The 16,171-nt window shown below is 25.9% G+C and overlaps 1 protein-coding gene across 2 annotated transcripts in view; it reads left to right on the top strand.

Moving 5' to 3' along the window:
• Positions 1 to 16,171, top strand: part of LOC129959951 (lysine-specific demethylase 6A-like) — a 177,141-nt gene that overhangs the window by 5,611 nt on the left and 155,359 nt on the right. For both annotated transcript variants that reach the window (XM_056072868.1, XM_056072867.1), the window contains exons 2-5: positions 1,481 to 1,547; positions 3,916 to 4,177; positions 7,579 to 7,628; positions 9,990 to 10,048. In XM_056072868.1, coding sequence (XP_055928843.1) covers positions 1,481 to 1,547; positions 3,916 to 4,177; positions 7,579 to 7,628; positions 9,990 to 10,048 — 438 coding nt within the window. The remainder of the gene's footprint in view (positions 1 to 1,480; positions 1,548 to 3,915; positions 4,178 to 7,578; positions 7,629 to 9,989; positions 10,049 to 16,171) is intronic.

Below are 16,171 nucleotides of genomic sequence, written 5' to 3'. Positions count from 1 at the left end.
ATTTTTTTTCTAATTGAGAAATTAATTATATTTATATATTGCAAACATAATTTTACTTATACAAGTTAATGTCACAACCATTATTGTTCACCTATCATAATAAATTAAATGCTCAACTAATTAAAAACTTTAAAAGAAAATTTCAAATTTTGCTCTGCAAAAAACTTTTTAACTAAATAACGAAGTGAGGTACAGTAAAAATTAATTATATAATAAATGAAGTAGTTTTGGAATTGTATATTTTTAATTAAATAATACAAATATGTTTTTTTTATTATTATTTTTCTGTTAGTGAATGTGCATACAGTTTTATAGCGACTCATTTACAACATGTGGAATTGTTTGGTACTTTTGAAGAGATTATAAGGAACTAACAAACAAGGCTTATTGAGGAGTTTTTCTTCAAATGTGTTGTTTTATTTGAACCATCACACTGTCTATTAGTGACTCATTTTTTTTTTTTTTTTTTTTTAATAATTCTATTCTTTTTTCAGTCACTTATGAAAGAGATTTTCCAGAGCGTGAGTTCCCGCTCTGATGTTGTCGTCACGAGGAAGAAAAATTTTGAAAATACAAAATTTACTAAATTGTGACCAATATTATCATACTTAATGTAAACATAAAAAGGTTGAGGAGCAGAACTTCGGTATAAAAATTTATTTCATTTTACAATAATTATTCTCAATGCAGGTGCTAATTTTAATCTTAAATATTTTCCTTTACAAATCTTGTGCATGATTACCCATCTGTATTCTTGCTCTGTACTTTAACCCTGATAAAAAAAACTTCATGGACTTAAGAAGTTCTTATATTCAATTTTGCTGCAATTGTGTTGTCACATATTTAGGGATGTAAAACAAAATATTATTTTATTATGTCAGTTTAGAAAAGGCAAAAATTTGTTATATTAAAAAAAAATGCCTTAAATTTTTTATGAAATATCTTTTCATTCACAGTGCAATAATTATGTTTCTGAATATCATTAATACTAAATTCTGGTTTCTGTACCATTTTTATTTTAACTTACTAACCACTAAAAATAATAATTTTTCATACTATTTATTTATATTAATAAATAAACCTTTAAGTATAAAATGGAGATGAGTTTTATATTTTTTTGGCATTCATTTTAATACTAAACTACTTTAACCAGTCAAAAGATATAACTCTTAGAAATACTCATCTTATGAATGGTAGGTGTCACTATATCATTTAAAATTCTAATGAGTACATTACATGCATTAAACTGTATCTAAGATCAGCTCAGAATGACTTGATTAATTAATAATTTCAAATAACTAATGGCTTGCTCATCTTTAAGCTGAAGTTTTCATTCACATTCAATTATTTATCTTTCGCTTCATTTACTAATGCTTTTGATAATTTTTTTTTGTTTCAAAAGTGTTTTTTAATATATATTGCTACTGGGGTTTTTGTATGTGTATGAACTTCATCTTAGAGATTTTTGTTCTTTTTTTAGCTCTTTGTTTGGATTCTTAAAATATAACAGACCTGAGGATGCCAAGAAAAAAGCTTTGATGATTAAGGTAAGCACTTAGAACCTATTTTAATTTTCTTTTGTCTGTAAGAAATTATTTTGCTGCAAAATCCTTTTTATTTGCTGATTTTTAAATTGGTTGTTAGTTTAATCAAACTTCTAATTTCATCTAAATTCTGAATTTGTTTCAACTCTTTTTCCTTAATGTTTCTTTTTTACGTATTTCTTTTAAAAATTTCAACCCACCGACCAAATTGTTTCTTTATCTGCACTGTCAGTTGTAAATTATTATTTCTTTTCTTTTCTCACACTCTCTCTCTCTTTTTTAATTGAAACATGTTCTACTGTTTTGAAATTCCTTGAAATGTACTATTCATATAAAGTACATAAATTTCACTTTATCACCATTAATTTTTAAATTTAAAGTGAAACTGATATTGAATAATTATAGAAAGTAATGGTAAATACAGAATTTTTACAGAATACAGAATAGTGTGCAGAATTTTTAAAAATTACTTCTCTTTTGAAGGTGATATGTATGCATGCAAATTGAATATAATTTTTATCATCTATTTTAACATTCTTCAAATGGTTCCTTATTTAATCTCTGTTTTCAGTGTAACTCTCAATTTTAGTGAAAATAAAGCTATACAATGATTTGATTAGTAGTGGATTGAGATATGATCTTTTTATATTTTTTGAAAAATATGTGCATGTAATTTCTCAGATACTTGTTGTTAAAGAATTTTATCATGTAACTTTTCCTTTGTTCATTATGTATTTTCATTAAAAAAGAAACAAAGATTTTAATGTTTAATGTAATGCAATATCCATTGCACACTATAATAAATTTTAGATTTTTGAAACTATAAGATTCTGTTTTGATCTTATTAATTTTTGGGTACCTCTATATGAGATAATTTTCAATATCTCATATAGTGGTATCCATTTTCAGAAATATTTTTATTACATGCATGTGAATTTTAGAAGAATTTATTGAATTCATTTGTAAAATGTATGTTATCAAAATCCCTTACAATAACTTTTTTTTAATAAAAGATCTTTCTAGATTGATTTCTCATTTCCCAAAGTCCTCCAGATGACGACTATTTGTATAAAACTTTTCAAAACTTTTTTATGGATTACAATTTTTTATTTTCCTTTTAAGCACACTGAACTATTTGGAATATCTGAATTATTTTTCTTTTAATACATTCACTTGTTTCTATGGTGATTTAAGTTTAAATTTGTTTCAGATTGCTTCATTAGTAAATATTATTCTGTGCTTGATCCTTTTTTATGTTTGCTCTTTTTTAGTGGCCAGTTTCTTTTGCTCTTCTTTTATAGGTTTTTATAATCTATCACATTTGTCATTTTATTTGGATTATGTTTCATGTCTAATTTTTATACTATCTTTCAAAATAATCATTATAAAATTAAAGCATCTTGAGATGTATCGTCTGAGCTTCAACAAATCGTATGTGCATTGCCTTTCTTATATAAAAGGGCTTTTAAATTATTATTTATATGTTCTAATAATGAAAGAAAGTTTATCTCTAATCTTATCCATATGAAGTAAATTTAATGTTTTTAATGGTACTTGTCATACAAAAACCGATACCATGAATGGCTAACAAGCAAGGCCATTGGCTTTGAAATCATATATTCCATATCACTTCATCTTAGATTGTATGTGTGAAATCTGTTGATATAAAATTTGTTTCAAATGTGAGAATGATATAAGACATGAACTCATAATGTTATTTATTCTTTGATTTGTTACTTTTTATTCATTAATGAATTATTTATCATTTTGGTTGGCCACTTCATTTAACTTATTTTAGTGAATTAATTTTAAATGGTAATACTATCTTGTAATCTTTTTTGAGGATTTACATAATTCAAAGAAATAAATTGATTGTCAGTGTTCTATGAAATTTTTGAAGATAAAAAAATTTAGCATCTTTTACCTTTATTCTAACTTTTCAGGGCAAGGATAAATAGTATTTTAAAGTTTAGTCAACTCTTTAAAACTCTTCAAATACAAAATAGTTTGTAAAATTTTATTACATATCATCACAGTTGTAAAGAGACTTCATATTCATCTATATCACATTTTGGTGAAGTGTTGTAAAGTATATAAAACAAGAAACTAAAATTATCCGGAACTAAATCTTGAAATAGTTTTGGTTATAACAATATAAATTAATTTGATTATTATGCATAAAAAATTGCATGAATATATCCGATATGAGGCCAAATAATAAGGCCAGTTTAACTAATTTAAATAAAGAATTAAGTTTCTAAGCAGGTGGTGAAATTTTTTCTGCCTTTAAATATATTTTATTTTGCATAGAAAATATTTGTTTTGAATATTTATTTCTTTTACTAGTTTTAATTTTGTGTTTTAATTTTAGGCAATCAGATGTCTTGAAAAATGTTTAGCGAAAGATTTTCGGAATAAAGAAAATGATCCATCTGCTGTTAATCAGAATAATATTGAAAACATTTCTGATAAATTACCAATAATTCATACTGATGATGCTTTACAAGAGGAAAGTAATTCATCAACTCAGGCAAAATCCACTAAAACAAAGACTTTGTCTAAAGAAGAAATACATGTTAGAATCTTTCGTAAACTTGGCCATTTCCATTTACTCTTAGAAGACTATGCTAAAGGTAAGTTTAAAGAAACTTAAATAGGTTTTCATAAACAATTATCATGCATGGCCATTAATGAAGAAATAATTTAATGAATAGAAAATAATTAAGTGTTACAGAACCAAAAGAAATTATTAGCAAAATGACAAGGGGAAAAAAAAAACCTGTTTGTAGTTCTAGTAGAATTTCATAAATTAAAGAATTTAAGTGTTCATGTTGGAAGATAAATTCATATGGCCTTTCATCAATTGAAACAGAACAAAAGATCATCGGAAGTATAATGAGGCATCCATCTTGAGATGTTGAATACATTTTGTCTAAGAAAATGTCATTTTAAGCAAGTGGCTAACCAGTTTAAAATATTTAGAAACTCAAAAAAATAGGACGATCTGTAACAGTTTCAGAATATGATATGAATAAACGAGCTACAAGTAAGGGAAAATACAATATGTAATAGATAATAATTTTTTTTAGAGAAATCCTTTAAGTTGATTACTACCAAGCATATTAAATTCTTTGGGACAAAAATGGTAAATTGTAGAATTTAGAAGATACTTTCACACAGTGTCACTATTTATAAAACTCTTGCTGCATAGCATTTTACTGTTTCAGTTCACAATAGTTATTTCACTCTGTTGCTTTACTTTCTTATACACGAAGTATGCAAAGAGAATGTATTATAATTGACGAAAAATTTGAAATCTAAATTTTGATGAATCTCCTCGTTTCTAACCGAAAAACACATTTTTGGTGTTATGTTTTTCTGTCTACATGCTTTAAGCTAGACGAATTAAATTTGTTAAGTCTTGCTACTGTAATTTTTATGCTAAATTTGTAGATTTCTATCAAATTTTGAATGGAATCCATTCAGAGGAAGTCTCCTGTCTATCTGCACGAAAATAAGCTGTCACAATAACTACAAAATAAAAATATGTATACTGATTTAACATCCAAAGTGTAGATACCTATTAAATTTGTAACCATATCTGTCAAGGAGTTGAACGTTTGGTGGTCTGTATTTTCACAAGCATATAAATGCGATAGTTCAAAAAAGCAATGACAAATATTTGCAATTTGGTATGTGAGTTTGTTTCTACAATTGTACTTCTATGTCAAATTTTAGTTTCAGTCGGTCGAAAAAGAAGTCATCAAAATTATACATTCATTGCTCTGGTGCTTATGTATTAGCCGCATCTCAGCTTTTAATCATCAACAAATGTACTTTGATGGATGAATGCAGCAACTTTTCCATTGATGTTTACGACTGCTTCCTTTTCCCTTCTCTTTCATTTGGTCAATGGACTGCATTCTTTTTATTTCAACAAATGCTCTTTCATAATTATTGTTCCTCTATGACATGTCTTTAACAATAGTTAAGTATATTTATTGGAGAGTATATGAGAAAGTTTCGGGGAGACAAACCCCGTATGTTTTATATGATGAAATGAAATTTTGTGTTTGGTGGGGGTGATTAATCATTAATTGTTTTGTAGATTTTCAAGAATTTTCATGATAAATTTAATCATTAAGTGCTGTCAAGTATTTTTCTATTTAAGAATGCCAATAAATGATTTCATTAGAGATCAATGCTTTATGTTATACAATTCCTAATGAAGCAACTTTTCCATTGATGTTTATGACTGCTTCCTTTTCCCTTCTCTTTCATTTGTGTCAATTTATTGCATTCTTTTTATTTCAAATTGATTTTTTTAAAACCCTATGATAATTCTTTGGTACATTTTGAAAGTATGTTACATGAGATTGCCATATAACATAATCTGATATTGATTTGTTTTATCATTGCATTTTTATAAACTTCATTTTATAAAGAAAATACATAAATGCGATTTTTTCTGTTTTTTACAAATTTTCTAAGTGAATTGTCTATCTTACACTTTGATCAGCGGATCATTCTGATTTTAGCCTGAAATTACTAAATGCATTGTGATGGAGATGGTTCCAGTAACTGGAACTTAGTATCAGGTTTCTTTTTTTAAAGTGTTTAAATTAACACAAAATTCAATTTATTGCATTAACCGTTTAGTACCAGGGAGACTGAACTTAGCTCGGCAAGGTTTTTTTCTTTTTCTTTCTTAACTTTCTCTTTGCGTTTTTTCAAAGAAAATATTTAGATGCGAATCACGTACTGATTACATATGAATTTCAATCATTCATACATATAAATTGGTCATTTAAATATTAAAAAAAAAATCGTAAATGCATTTAGTTTAACATGTTATTTGAAACAATCTGCTATATTGCAGTATTCATTTTATAGTTTATTAATTACTTATATTTTTGAACTTGCACTAATTTTTACCATTAGGAAATCGGGTCCGAGGTGGCGCTATATGACATTGTCAGCATGAAAGCAGATAGAAAAGGGTTCTAATAGTTAGTTATAAAAAAATATTAGAGCTGTTTCCAAGGTACACGAAACAAATAAATTTATATATATATATATACTGCTCGTTTAAAGTTATAAAATTTTTACTGAAGCTCAGATCTTTACATCGTTATGTTTAAGTTATACTTGGACTAGTGACGCCATCTTTTGAACTCTTAATAGTTAGTTATAAAAAATGTTTTTTTCCCCCTTCTTTGTATAAAATCTCGTTTTTTCATGCAAGATACCTATATAGATAAACTTAAAAAACAAAACCTTTCTTAAATATAAAATTTAATCCAAATCGTTAGAGCCGTTTCCGAGGTGCACGAAATAAATATATATGCAAGAACTGCTCATTTAAAGATATGATTTTCCTTAGTTTTTTTTCATGTGCTGTGTAACACCGTAAATTTACCTGTATACATTTCGCTGGTTTCTATGGTTTTTATCAAATTTGTAGCTTAAAGGCATATATTAGATATATTAGCTTTGAACACTTTTTTTAAACTTGAGCTATTTTAATATTTATTCTTTTTTTATCTGGTCAGGAATTAATTTGAATAAACATGTACTTGTCTCTTTTTAGGTGTTCAAGAATTTGAAATTCTTTTTTAAAAGATGCATTGTTTTTTGAAAATCCATGAATTGCGTCCGATTTACATATAGACAGTTGTATTTGTGAGATGATATGTACCTAAAGTTCAATTTCGTTAGTTATTCATTGAAATGCATATATAAACTGCAATTAAACATTTATGATAAAGCAAACTGAAAATTTTGCAAAGTTTACTGGCATTGAACGTATTTTAAGAAAGCAATATATCAATTTTTCATTTTTCATTCATTTCAATTTATTGCAATAAAGATATACAAGCTTGAGTTCAGTAATTTAAAATGTACTGTTTGAAAATTCTCCAAAATGCAGTTTGCTGCTTGCAATTTAATGCAGTACTATTTTTAGTGTTTTTGAACTAATTTCATATTTACGTTTTAAGGTGCTGATTTTAATGTATTAACATTTTTTCCTTAGCTCTCTCAGCATATCAAGTACATTTACAGTTGAATGAGGACCACTGGAAGGTAAAATTTATTTGTCATAGATATTTGATGTGCATTATTGATTCTTGAAAAACACAAACACACTATTTGTAAGTCTTTAAAAACATAACCATTAAATTATAATTGAAGGATTGAGAAAGTTTGTGTTGCTTCTGTAAATTAAAATTACGTAAATTGTTATTTTTGTTGATTATTTAAAAATATCTTTCGAAGATGTCTTAATTTTACAATAGAGGAGAGCTTTATTACATGGGCAACTAAAACAGTACTTTCTAAAAAAATATGACTTAAATGTTTTCATACAAAATATGCATTCATTAAAAAGTAGGGCAGGAACGATAATAGGGAAAGGTGACTACAGTCGCAATGGAAAAACTTTTAGCTGACTGAGAAATATGTACCATTGTTAAGGAAGACAACATACACTTTTTTGCTTTTTTTAATGTTATTTTCTAATTTTTGCCTACTTTAATTACAATTGTATACAAAAATAGTGAGCCAAAATTTTCTGAAGTGTCATTATTTCCTCCCTGTATCAGCTATTTACATAAGTTGCTAAGTTATACATTTCTTGGATCTGTAGGATATAGTAGTTAGGAGTATGATTCAGTTTTCATTTTTGAGAAAAGTGCTAATGTTCTCACTTACTCTAGACAATTTTCATGATAGAGTAACTACGAATAGGCTTCTATAATAATAAAAATTTATATAGATCATGCAATTAGGATAATTTGTTATATGATTGGAAGTTATATTAAATCTGTTAATGAAATAGTATCCATCCTGCCTGTAATGATTACTGACATTGAAAAAATCTTCCATGCGATTTACATAACATTATTTTTCACTGCGAAAGTTGGTTATTAGTAATGATATGAAGTTGTTTGATGACTAGTATGGCAGAAAACAAAAAACCGACAAAGAGAAAAAAAAATGTGATTCTGGGGAAGAAATCGGATGATGATGATTTTGTTCCTTTCTATTAGAAATGGAGATGGAGGAAGTAATTAATTTTGAATTATGCTTGATTAATCAACAGATATGTAAATTTTCATCAATTATGTTGAGAATACCAGAATGAGTATCCATCATTCATTATTTTGAGGGATAGGTGCTGTTGATCATTGTCACTTGAATGGAACAAAGTGAAGAGCACAATTTAATTAAATCTAAATTTGTTTTTGTGTTGAATGATTGTGTGCTTTTTTCTTATTCAAATTAAGGCTATACAATCAGATCTTATGTCTCTAGTAGTTTTTTTTCTGGTAGCATAAATGTCAAAGAAAAATAACTTGAATAGAAGATTGAATGTACTTCATTAAATATGAGCTTTGTTCCTTATGATTAAATTGAAATATTATTTCCTACTCATCTTAAGGTGCATTTCTAAAATGTTTCCTTCTCATGTATCATAATATTTAGTCATTCCTGTTTTTATAAACTTTCATTTCTCTACAAGTTTATAGATAGAATGATTATAAATTGCTCCAAATTGAAGGTATTAAATAGTTACGATAATTTGTAAGTGATATGCTGTGAAATAGTGTATGTTTTTATTGAAAAATAATGCTTTGAGATATTTAGGATATGTCGGTAAAATAAGTCATTAAATTAATTTGATCTGAAGCACATGTTCCCAGTTATTCCATAGATTTCGATAATTTGGAAATACAGAGATACTTGTGTAACTGAGACTGCGTAGTTAATAAATTGATTTGAAAAAGGCATTGTTTAACGAGAATATGATTCTTCACTAACATAAATTATAGGTTTCATTTATATCTTATATGATCACTTTAACCCCTTAACTGTTTCATTTTCTTTGTTATCTAATAAGATGACACCTTCTATTTTGGGAATATTTTCTTATTTTGATTCAAATGGAAACCCATAGAATATTTTACTAATCTATGTATTGGAAGTAACTTTAATATTGAATTATATGAATTATAATTCAATATTAAAATTAAACCATTCAGTTATGAATAGTTTATTTTTTGCTTACAACTATCAAAATTCTATAAATTGATACACGTATGGCATTCGGGCAAAATAGTTAAGCGGTTAAATCAAAGAGATAGACAAAATTTTCAAAATTCACTCCTAATCACAGTAACTGACCCTATTTGTTATGTTATAATCAATAAAACCAAATGACTGCTTTTATCCCTAAAGTCTATTTTCAAATTTAGCAGTAGTTTATATTAAATCGTTGTGGCGATCATTTGGCCGAGACTATAAATTCCCGAACTATATATTTGATACATTCATGTTTTTGCATCTGTTTGTGTGTATATATAAAATTATTATCGAAAATATGATTTACAGTTATTGTAATTCAATAATAATAGCTTGAATTAATTTTTTAAAATTTTATTCTAGGATATTCCTTTTATGTATGGACTGGGAATGGTGTATTTCCATTTCAATGAATATTACTGGTATGAATAAGTTATTTATGCTTATTTCGTAATATAATTTCAGCTATTATGTTGAATGAAAAAATTGAATAAGATAACAAAAGTAAATTTAAAAGTAATAAGTTGAAAATTATTTCAGCTTTTATTTATTTTATTTCGTTTCAGAGGAAATTTGTTCCCCTTCGTTTTTATTTTTCACAAGTTATTATTTAACTTTCTAAATGTCATATTTGCGTGCAGATTGCATCCTTCTAAAGTTATTTAATCTAAAATGTTTGTCTCCTTGTACATATTTTATGATATAGAAAGGAAAATAAAGTTAATTTTTACTATTATCAAATATGTAGCTAGAAGTTTAGAAACGCAAAAGAAACATAAAATGTATGTGCAAGGTTAATTAATTTTAATAGCTATCATTTAATATAAAACTATGTAAAAGTATTTTATTTGCTTCAGGTGATTATTATGTATAATCAAACTATCTAATTTAATCTTAATCGCCTGAAATCGTCTTTTTAGCAGCGTTTGTTTTTCCTAAATTTTCTTCAGTTTGATTTGTTAGATTTTTTTAAAGTGATAAATAATTTTTATAAAATGGGGAGATTTGAGATAAAAGTAACTATGTATCTTAACTCTTTGTGAAGGAAATCTTGTATAATCAATGTGAGAATTTATCTTTGAGACTGTCATATTGATTTTTGTTTTCAAAATGAATAGTTTTTTTTTTGTGTGTGTGTTTTAATGAAAAAAAAGTATTGTTTCTAAACACAAGTGTTTGGAGGTATGCCATAATGTTGTCAGTTATATTTAAAAAATTATAAATCAAATTTTAATGAAATGGCTAATATTTGCATAATCTTTGGTGAATCATTAAGGTCAAAAGATATGTCTGGGATTTTAATTTGGAATTTTTGTTAAAATGAAAAAAAAAAAAAAACATTTTGTTCTTTTAATAATTAATACAATCAGTAATTACTCAGATGAAAAAGGATTTCAAATGGATGTTCAAAAAATTTATTCATTCTCCTTGCATACATATATATCTGGATGACTGTTTAACTTGTAGATAATTAAATGGAAAATATTAATGCAGTTTGGAACATATTTAAATATCTTTGCAGATTTATATTTCTGTTCTTACTATTAGCCTTTGTAAAAAAAAAAAAAAAAAAAATTGTTTCATGTTTTATTTGTGATGCTCCCCCCCCCCTCTTCCTTCCTCTTACAAAAGTTATTATTAAATACAGATATATTTATCAACAGGCTGCACATTTTATCTGAAAAATGTAAACAATTTTGAATTTAATTAGTTGTTTTTAGATTTGATTTTCTTTTACATAATCTTAAAATTAATCCACATACATTTCAAATTTACATAATCTTCTTTATTTCTCCCCCTCAAAATAACTTATTTGACTTGCAAAAAAGATTCTAAACTTGCACAAGATTTATGAATTTATGTGTCTAATACACAATTCAAAAACTAATTATTTTTAAATGAAAGGAAAATTTATTTATATTTTATGAGAAAAAATTTATATATAATAAAAGGAAAGTTAATGTTAAGTTATAATGAAAGGAATTGAAATAGTAATTAAGAATAAAGTTTATGAATTATTAAATATTTATCTGATTTTTATAGAATAATTATCCATCTATGATTTATGAAAATTACAGCAGAGTTTAAATCTTAAAGCTTAGAATAATAACTATGCCTCAAAAAGAATGTTTGACCAAAATAAAATATTTTGGAAATATATTTGGTTGCAACCACACGAAATTATAGACTTGCAAAAAGTTTTAAATAATGTTGTTGTTTTTTAATATTTTAAAAAAGATAATATTAATTTTGTTACCATTTTCTATGAATTCTTTTATAGAATTTCTATAACGTTTTTTTGTATATAATTAAGAAAACAGTTAATTTTCATAAATTTATATACTACAATAATATTAATGTGATATAATCCATAATGTTGTAAGCAATTTAAATATTTTGACGAAGAATTTGTAAATAATTGGGGAAAGCAGTGGAAATGATGTCAACATTGATTTGTCATATATTTGATCCTGAATTGAGATGTGTAAAATTCGTTTATATAGAAAGCATGAAATGAAATCAGCCCAAAATATGGCATCTAGTCCAAAATTTGATCGAGTTTTAAGAAATTATATGAATGCTCACACATAAACCATACATACAAAATTAAGAGATTAGCTATGAATACTGATGAAAATACTGCAGTCGTCCCGATTTTTGAAAGTTTTAAATGTGTTATATTCAAAAATGTCATTGCACTTTACTTTCAAATATTCTTAGCACATATAACTCACTTAAAAATGAAACCTAATATTTTGTTGTATTTGTTTTAATCATTTTGCCATGTGAAAAAATTTGTAGATTGCTTTTTAAAGACAGAAATTGTAACTGTGCAAATCTTGCATGCATTTTTTTTTTTTTTTTTTGTAATGTTGCCATTTTTCTTTAAAACTGCATTTCCTTCCTTTTAGATTTTTTCTAATTAATATTATGCTTTTCTTTATCCATAGCATATTAATTGCTTACTTATTATAAATTTATAATAAATTAATATTGTTTAATATAAAGAATGGTTCCTTTTGATGTTCTGCAATGAAAATGTTTAAGGACAGTTTCAGATGTAAATTTGCTTTTTGTGTGTTATAACGATTTACTTTCTTCATTTATAACATGATTCTTCTGTGTCATGACTTCTTAAGTAATAAATAAGGGGGAAGGGGGAACAAGCAACATTTTTTGGCATAATACTTCCTTTTAAGATTTTTTTAGTGCGTTAATTTATTAAAAAATTAAACATTGCATTAAAATAATCTCTTAAGATGGGAAAAAGTTTTATTTCTCATGGAGATATGTACTGAAACAATATTTACTGTAGAAAAGTGGAGAGAAGAAAACTGCATTTATAATTGTAAAAAAGTATCAGTATAATGCATAAATTATTCTTCCGATTTTAAAAAGAATAAACAATATGAACAATTGATATTTGTTTACCTTGTAGTGACTAAAGATGAAAAAAAGGTTTCTGCACTTCTGAAATATTTTTAAAGAATGATGGCATAATATTGAGAAGTACCATTGGAAGATCTGATCCTAATTCAATGTCATTATACTATGATAATTTATAAATGTGTGTTAATGTAAAGTAGGAATAACAAAGCTGGAAGTAACAAAAGTAACTTTTTAAAAATATAGAATTAAAGCTTGTAAATTTTACCTTGATTTTATTTCGGTGGCTTGTAATTTTTAGAAATCGCTTCTGTCAGTTTTGTTTTCTGGTCTGCCATTTTATAAATTTTTTTCAAGTTGTTAAAAATGACAAATTCCTTTTGTACCCTAATTATGATAAATGATCAACAGTTTGTAATTGGTGTATAAATTGTTGATGATTTTAATGAAAAACTATGATCTTTAAAATTTCAATTGACCATGTTCTTGAATTTTGTATTGTCCCTATTTTAATCAATAATAGTCGTTTTTATAGGTTTCATATGATTGTTTTTTCTTCCCATCTGCTTCCATTAAACTAAAAATATTCTCTAAGAAATTTGCAAACATTAAGATGATTATAAAATATATTTTCAAGCTGCTCAGAATGAAACCAATGATTTATGGTGCATGCATTATTCTGACTTTAATTTAATAAAGTATATCTTATGATTATTTTTAGTTTCATGTTTTATGAATCAATTTAGTTGTGGAATATATAAAAAAGAAAATGCTTTCACATTTTTTAAAAATAGATTTTGCTTCTATTTATTTAAAAATTGCAAAATGAATTTAAAAAAATGTGTTCTTAAAATGTAGATTAGCATAACTATTAAAATTGGCTTGAAATATTTCAGACTCAAAAAAATTCTCCTGATTACCTTTGTTAGCTGTAACTCTTTTCAATATAATTATATATAATTTGTTTTATTTATTACAAATTTTTGCTAATATATTTGCTATATATAAACATAATTTTGCAGATTTAGGATTGAAAAGAAACTTTTGAAATTATAACTTCGATTTATTTCGCCACAGGGTCATAATTTGTACAGGAGAGGAGCGATGACAAAATGACGCCTGTTTACATCGCGATACCAGAGCAAAGTTTCCGAAAATTTTCCTTTAAGTGATTTTACTTTTAGATTCTGATAGGGATTTCTTTACCACGCGTCGATTTGGGCAAGGCAGCCTTGGGTATCTTTTAAAAAGATGGGCAGATATTAACAATTTTTATCCCTTCGTTCCTGGCGTTGGAGCGACAAAGTCAGCAATTTTGTTAGGCGCGTATTATAAATAATTAAATAAAAAAGTGGGGTATAAGAAAACATTTCAGAATGAAACTAACATGAACTAATTTAAGATAAAAATAAGGAAATTAATTAGGATTTTAAATTGAGAGATATCATTACACACACACACACACAATCTTTTTTTTTTTTTCCCCTATTATAAGCCACAGCTTTGAAATGATAATTGTTTTTCAAATTGCTAATATTACTGTATACCCTTTAATATATTTTGAATATTTTCAGCCTTAAAAATTAACATTTTGTCAGTATTATTTGACAGGTATTTTTCATAGATGAAACCAACTAAGGTAGCGCATAAGTTATTTGAGCATGATTAAGTATTTGAATGCTTGACAGCAACAATCTTGATCTCAAATATATATTGTTTTTTTTTTGGAGGGGGGGGGGTAAGAAGATTTAAAATTAATTTAGAAGAAAAGACATGATATGCATTGTGTAACGTTAAAAAAATATATAGGAAGATATAAAACTCATATTTTTTTTAGTAGATATATATCAGCATGTAAGTAATGGAAACCAGAGCAAGTTTTAAGACGAAATTTACGAAGAGCTTTTTAAAATTTTTAATCAGAATTTTCATTAATTATGATTCTTATGACAAGTCCTATTACATCAGCTCAGGTAGTGCCGATCGAAAGAAGTTGTAAACATGTGCTCTATTTTATCCAGTTAGTGGGAAATATACAAGGTGTCTCAAAAACCTTGACCGCGGCTTTTATTCCTTAAATATTGATCATTGACATATACCGTAAATTACAAAGTTGTGTAAAAAAAAGGTGCAAAATATTATGAAATCGATTACAATTTCCAAGAAAACTTTAAAAAAAAAAAAAAAAAAAAAAAAATTTAAATTTTTATACGGACCCCGTACAAAAAAATTTTCAGTGAGTAAAATGTGTCCCATACTTTAATAACGTTATGTACAAAATTTCAGAATTTTATCAGGAAAACTCTCAAAGATATGTTAAAATAAAATTGGTGAAGGGTCAATCACAAATCAAAGATATGTTAAAATAAAATTGGTGAAGCGTCAATCACAAATTAAAATGCAAATGTTTACAGCTTCAGTGCAGATAACGCGACGCAGGAATGCATCATAAGGAAATAAAATATGCTTCATATCTTTAGTTTTAAATACAAATTTTAAAATCTATGCTTCCTGAAAAATACTTTAATATTTTATATCATGAATTACAGAATATAACTTAAAAATAGCACAGTCAATGAACTTGTAAAAAAAAACTTATGTAATCTTTTCTGTAAGTTATTATTTCTAAAAATTTTTAATACTTTTGAAACCAATAAATAACAAAATTATTATTTATTTATTCAATCATTACTTTCTTTGTTAATTTGTGTACTTTGCGAACTAATATCCAGGCATCGGAAAGTGGTTTAAGTCAGCATTTATGTAGTTTCATATCTTTGATAACTTTTTGTGATAAATTGCTGAAATTTTGTACATAACCTTATTAGAGGATGGGACACATTTTACTCATTTGGATTTTTTTTGTACGGGATCCGTATAAAAATTTAAATTTTGTATTTTTTAAAGTTTAATTCCCTGAAAATTTTAATCGATTTCATAACATTTTACATCTTTTTTTATGTAACTTTGTAATTTACAGTATATGTCTATAATCAATATGTAAGGAACAAAAGCTGCGGTCAAGGTTTTTGAGACACCCTCTATATAATTCATGAAATTTGATTTCAGATAAATTAGTTGATCTTTTCAAAAAAATATTTTATTTATTTATTCTACCTATGTAATAAGTTTTAAAAAAACAACTTTCATTTTTTTTA

The sequence above is a fragment of the Argiope bruennichi genome, chromosome X2, assembly GCF_947563725.1.
Source record: "Argiope bruennichi chromosome X2, qqArgBrue1.1, whole genome shotgun sequence".
Taxonomy (NCBI): domain Eukaryota; kingdom Metazoa; phylum Arthropoda; class Arachnida; order Araneae; family Araneidae; genus Argiope; species Argiope bruennichi.
This window is presented reverse-complemented; position numbering and strand designations above follow the sequence as displayed.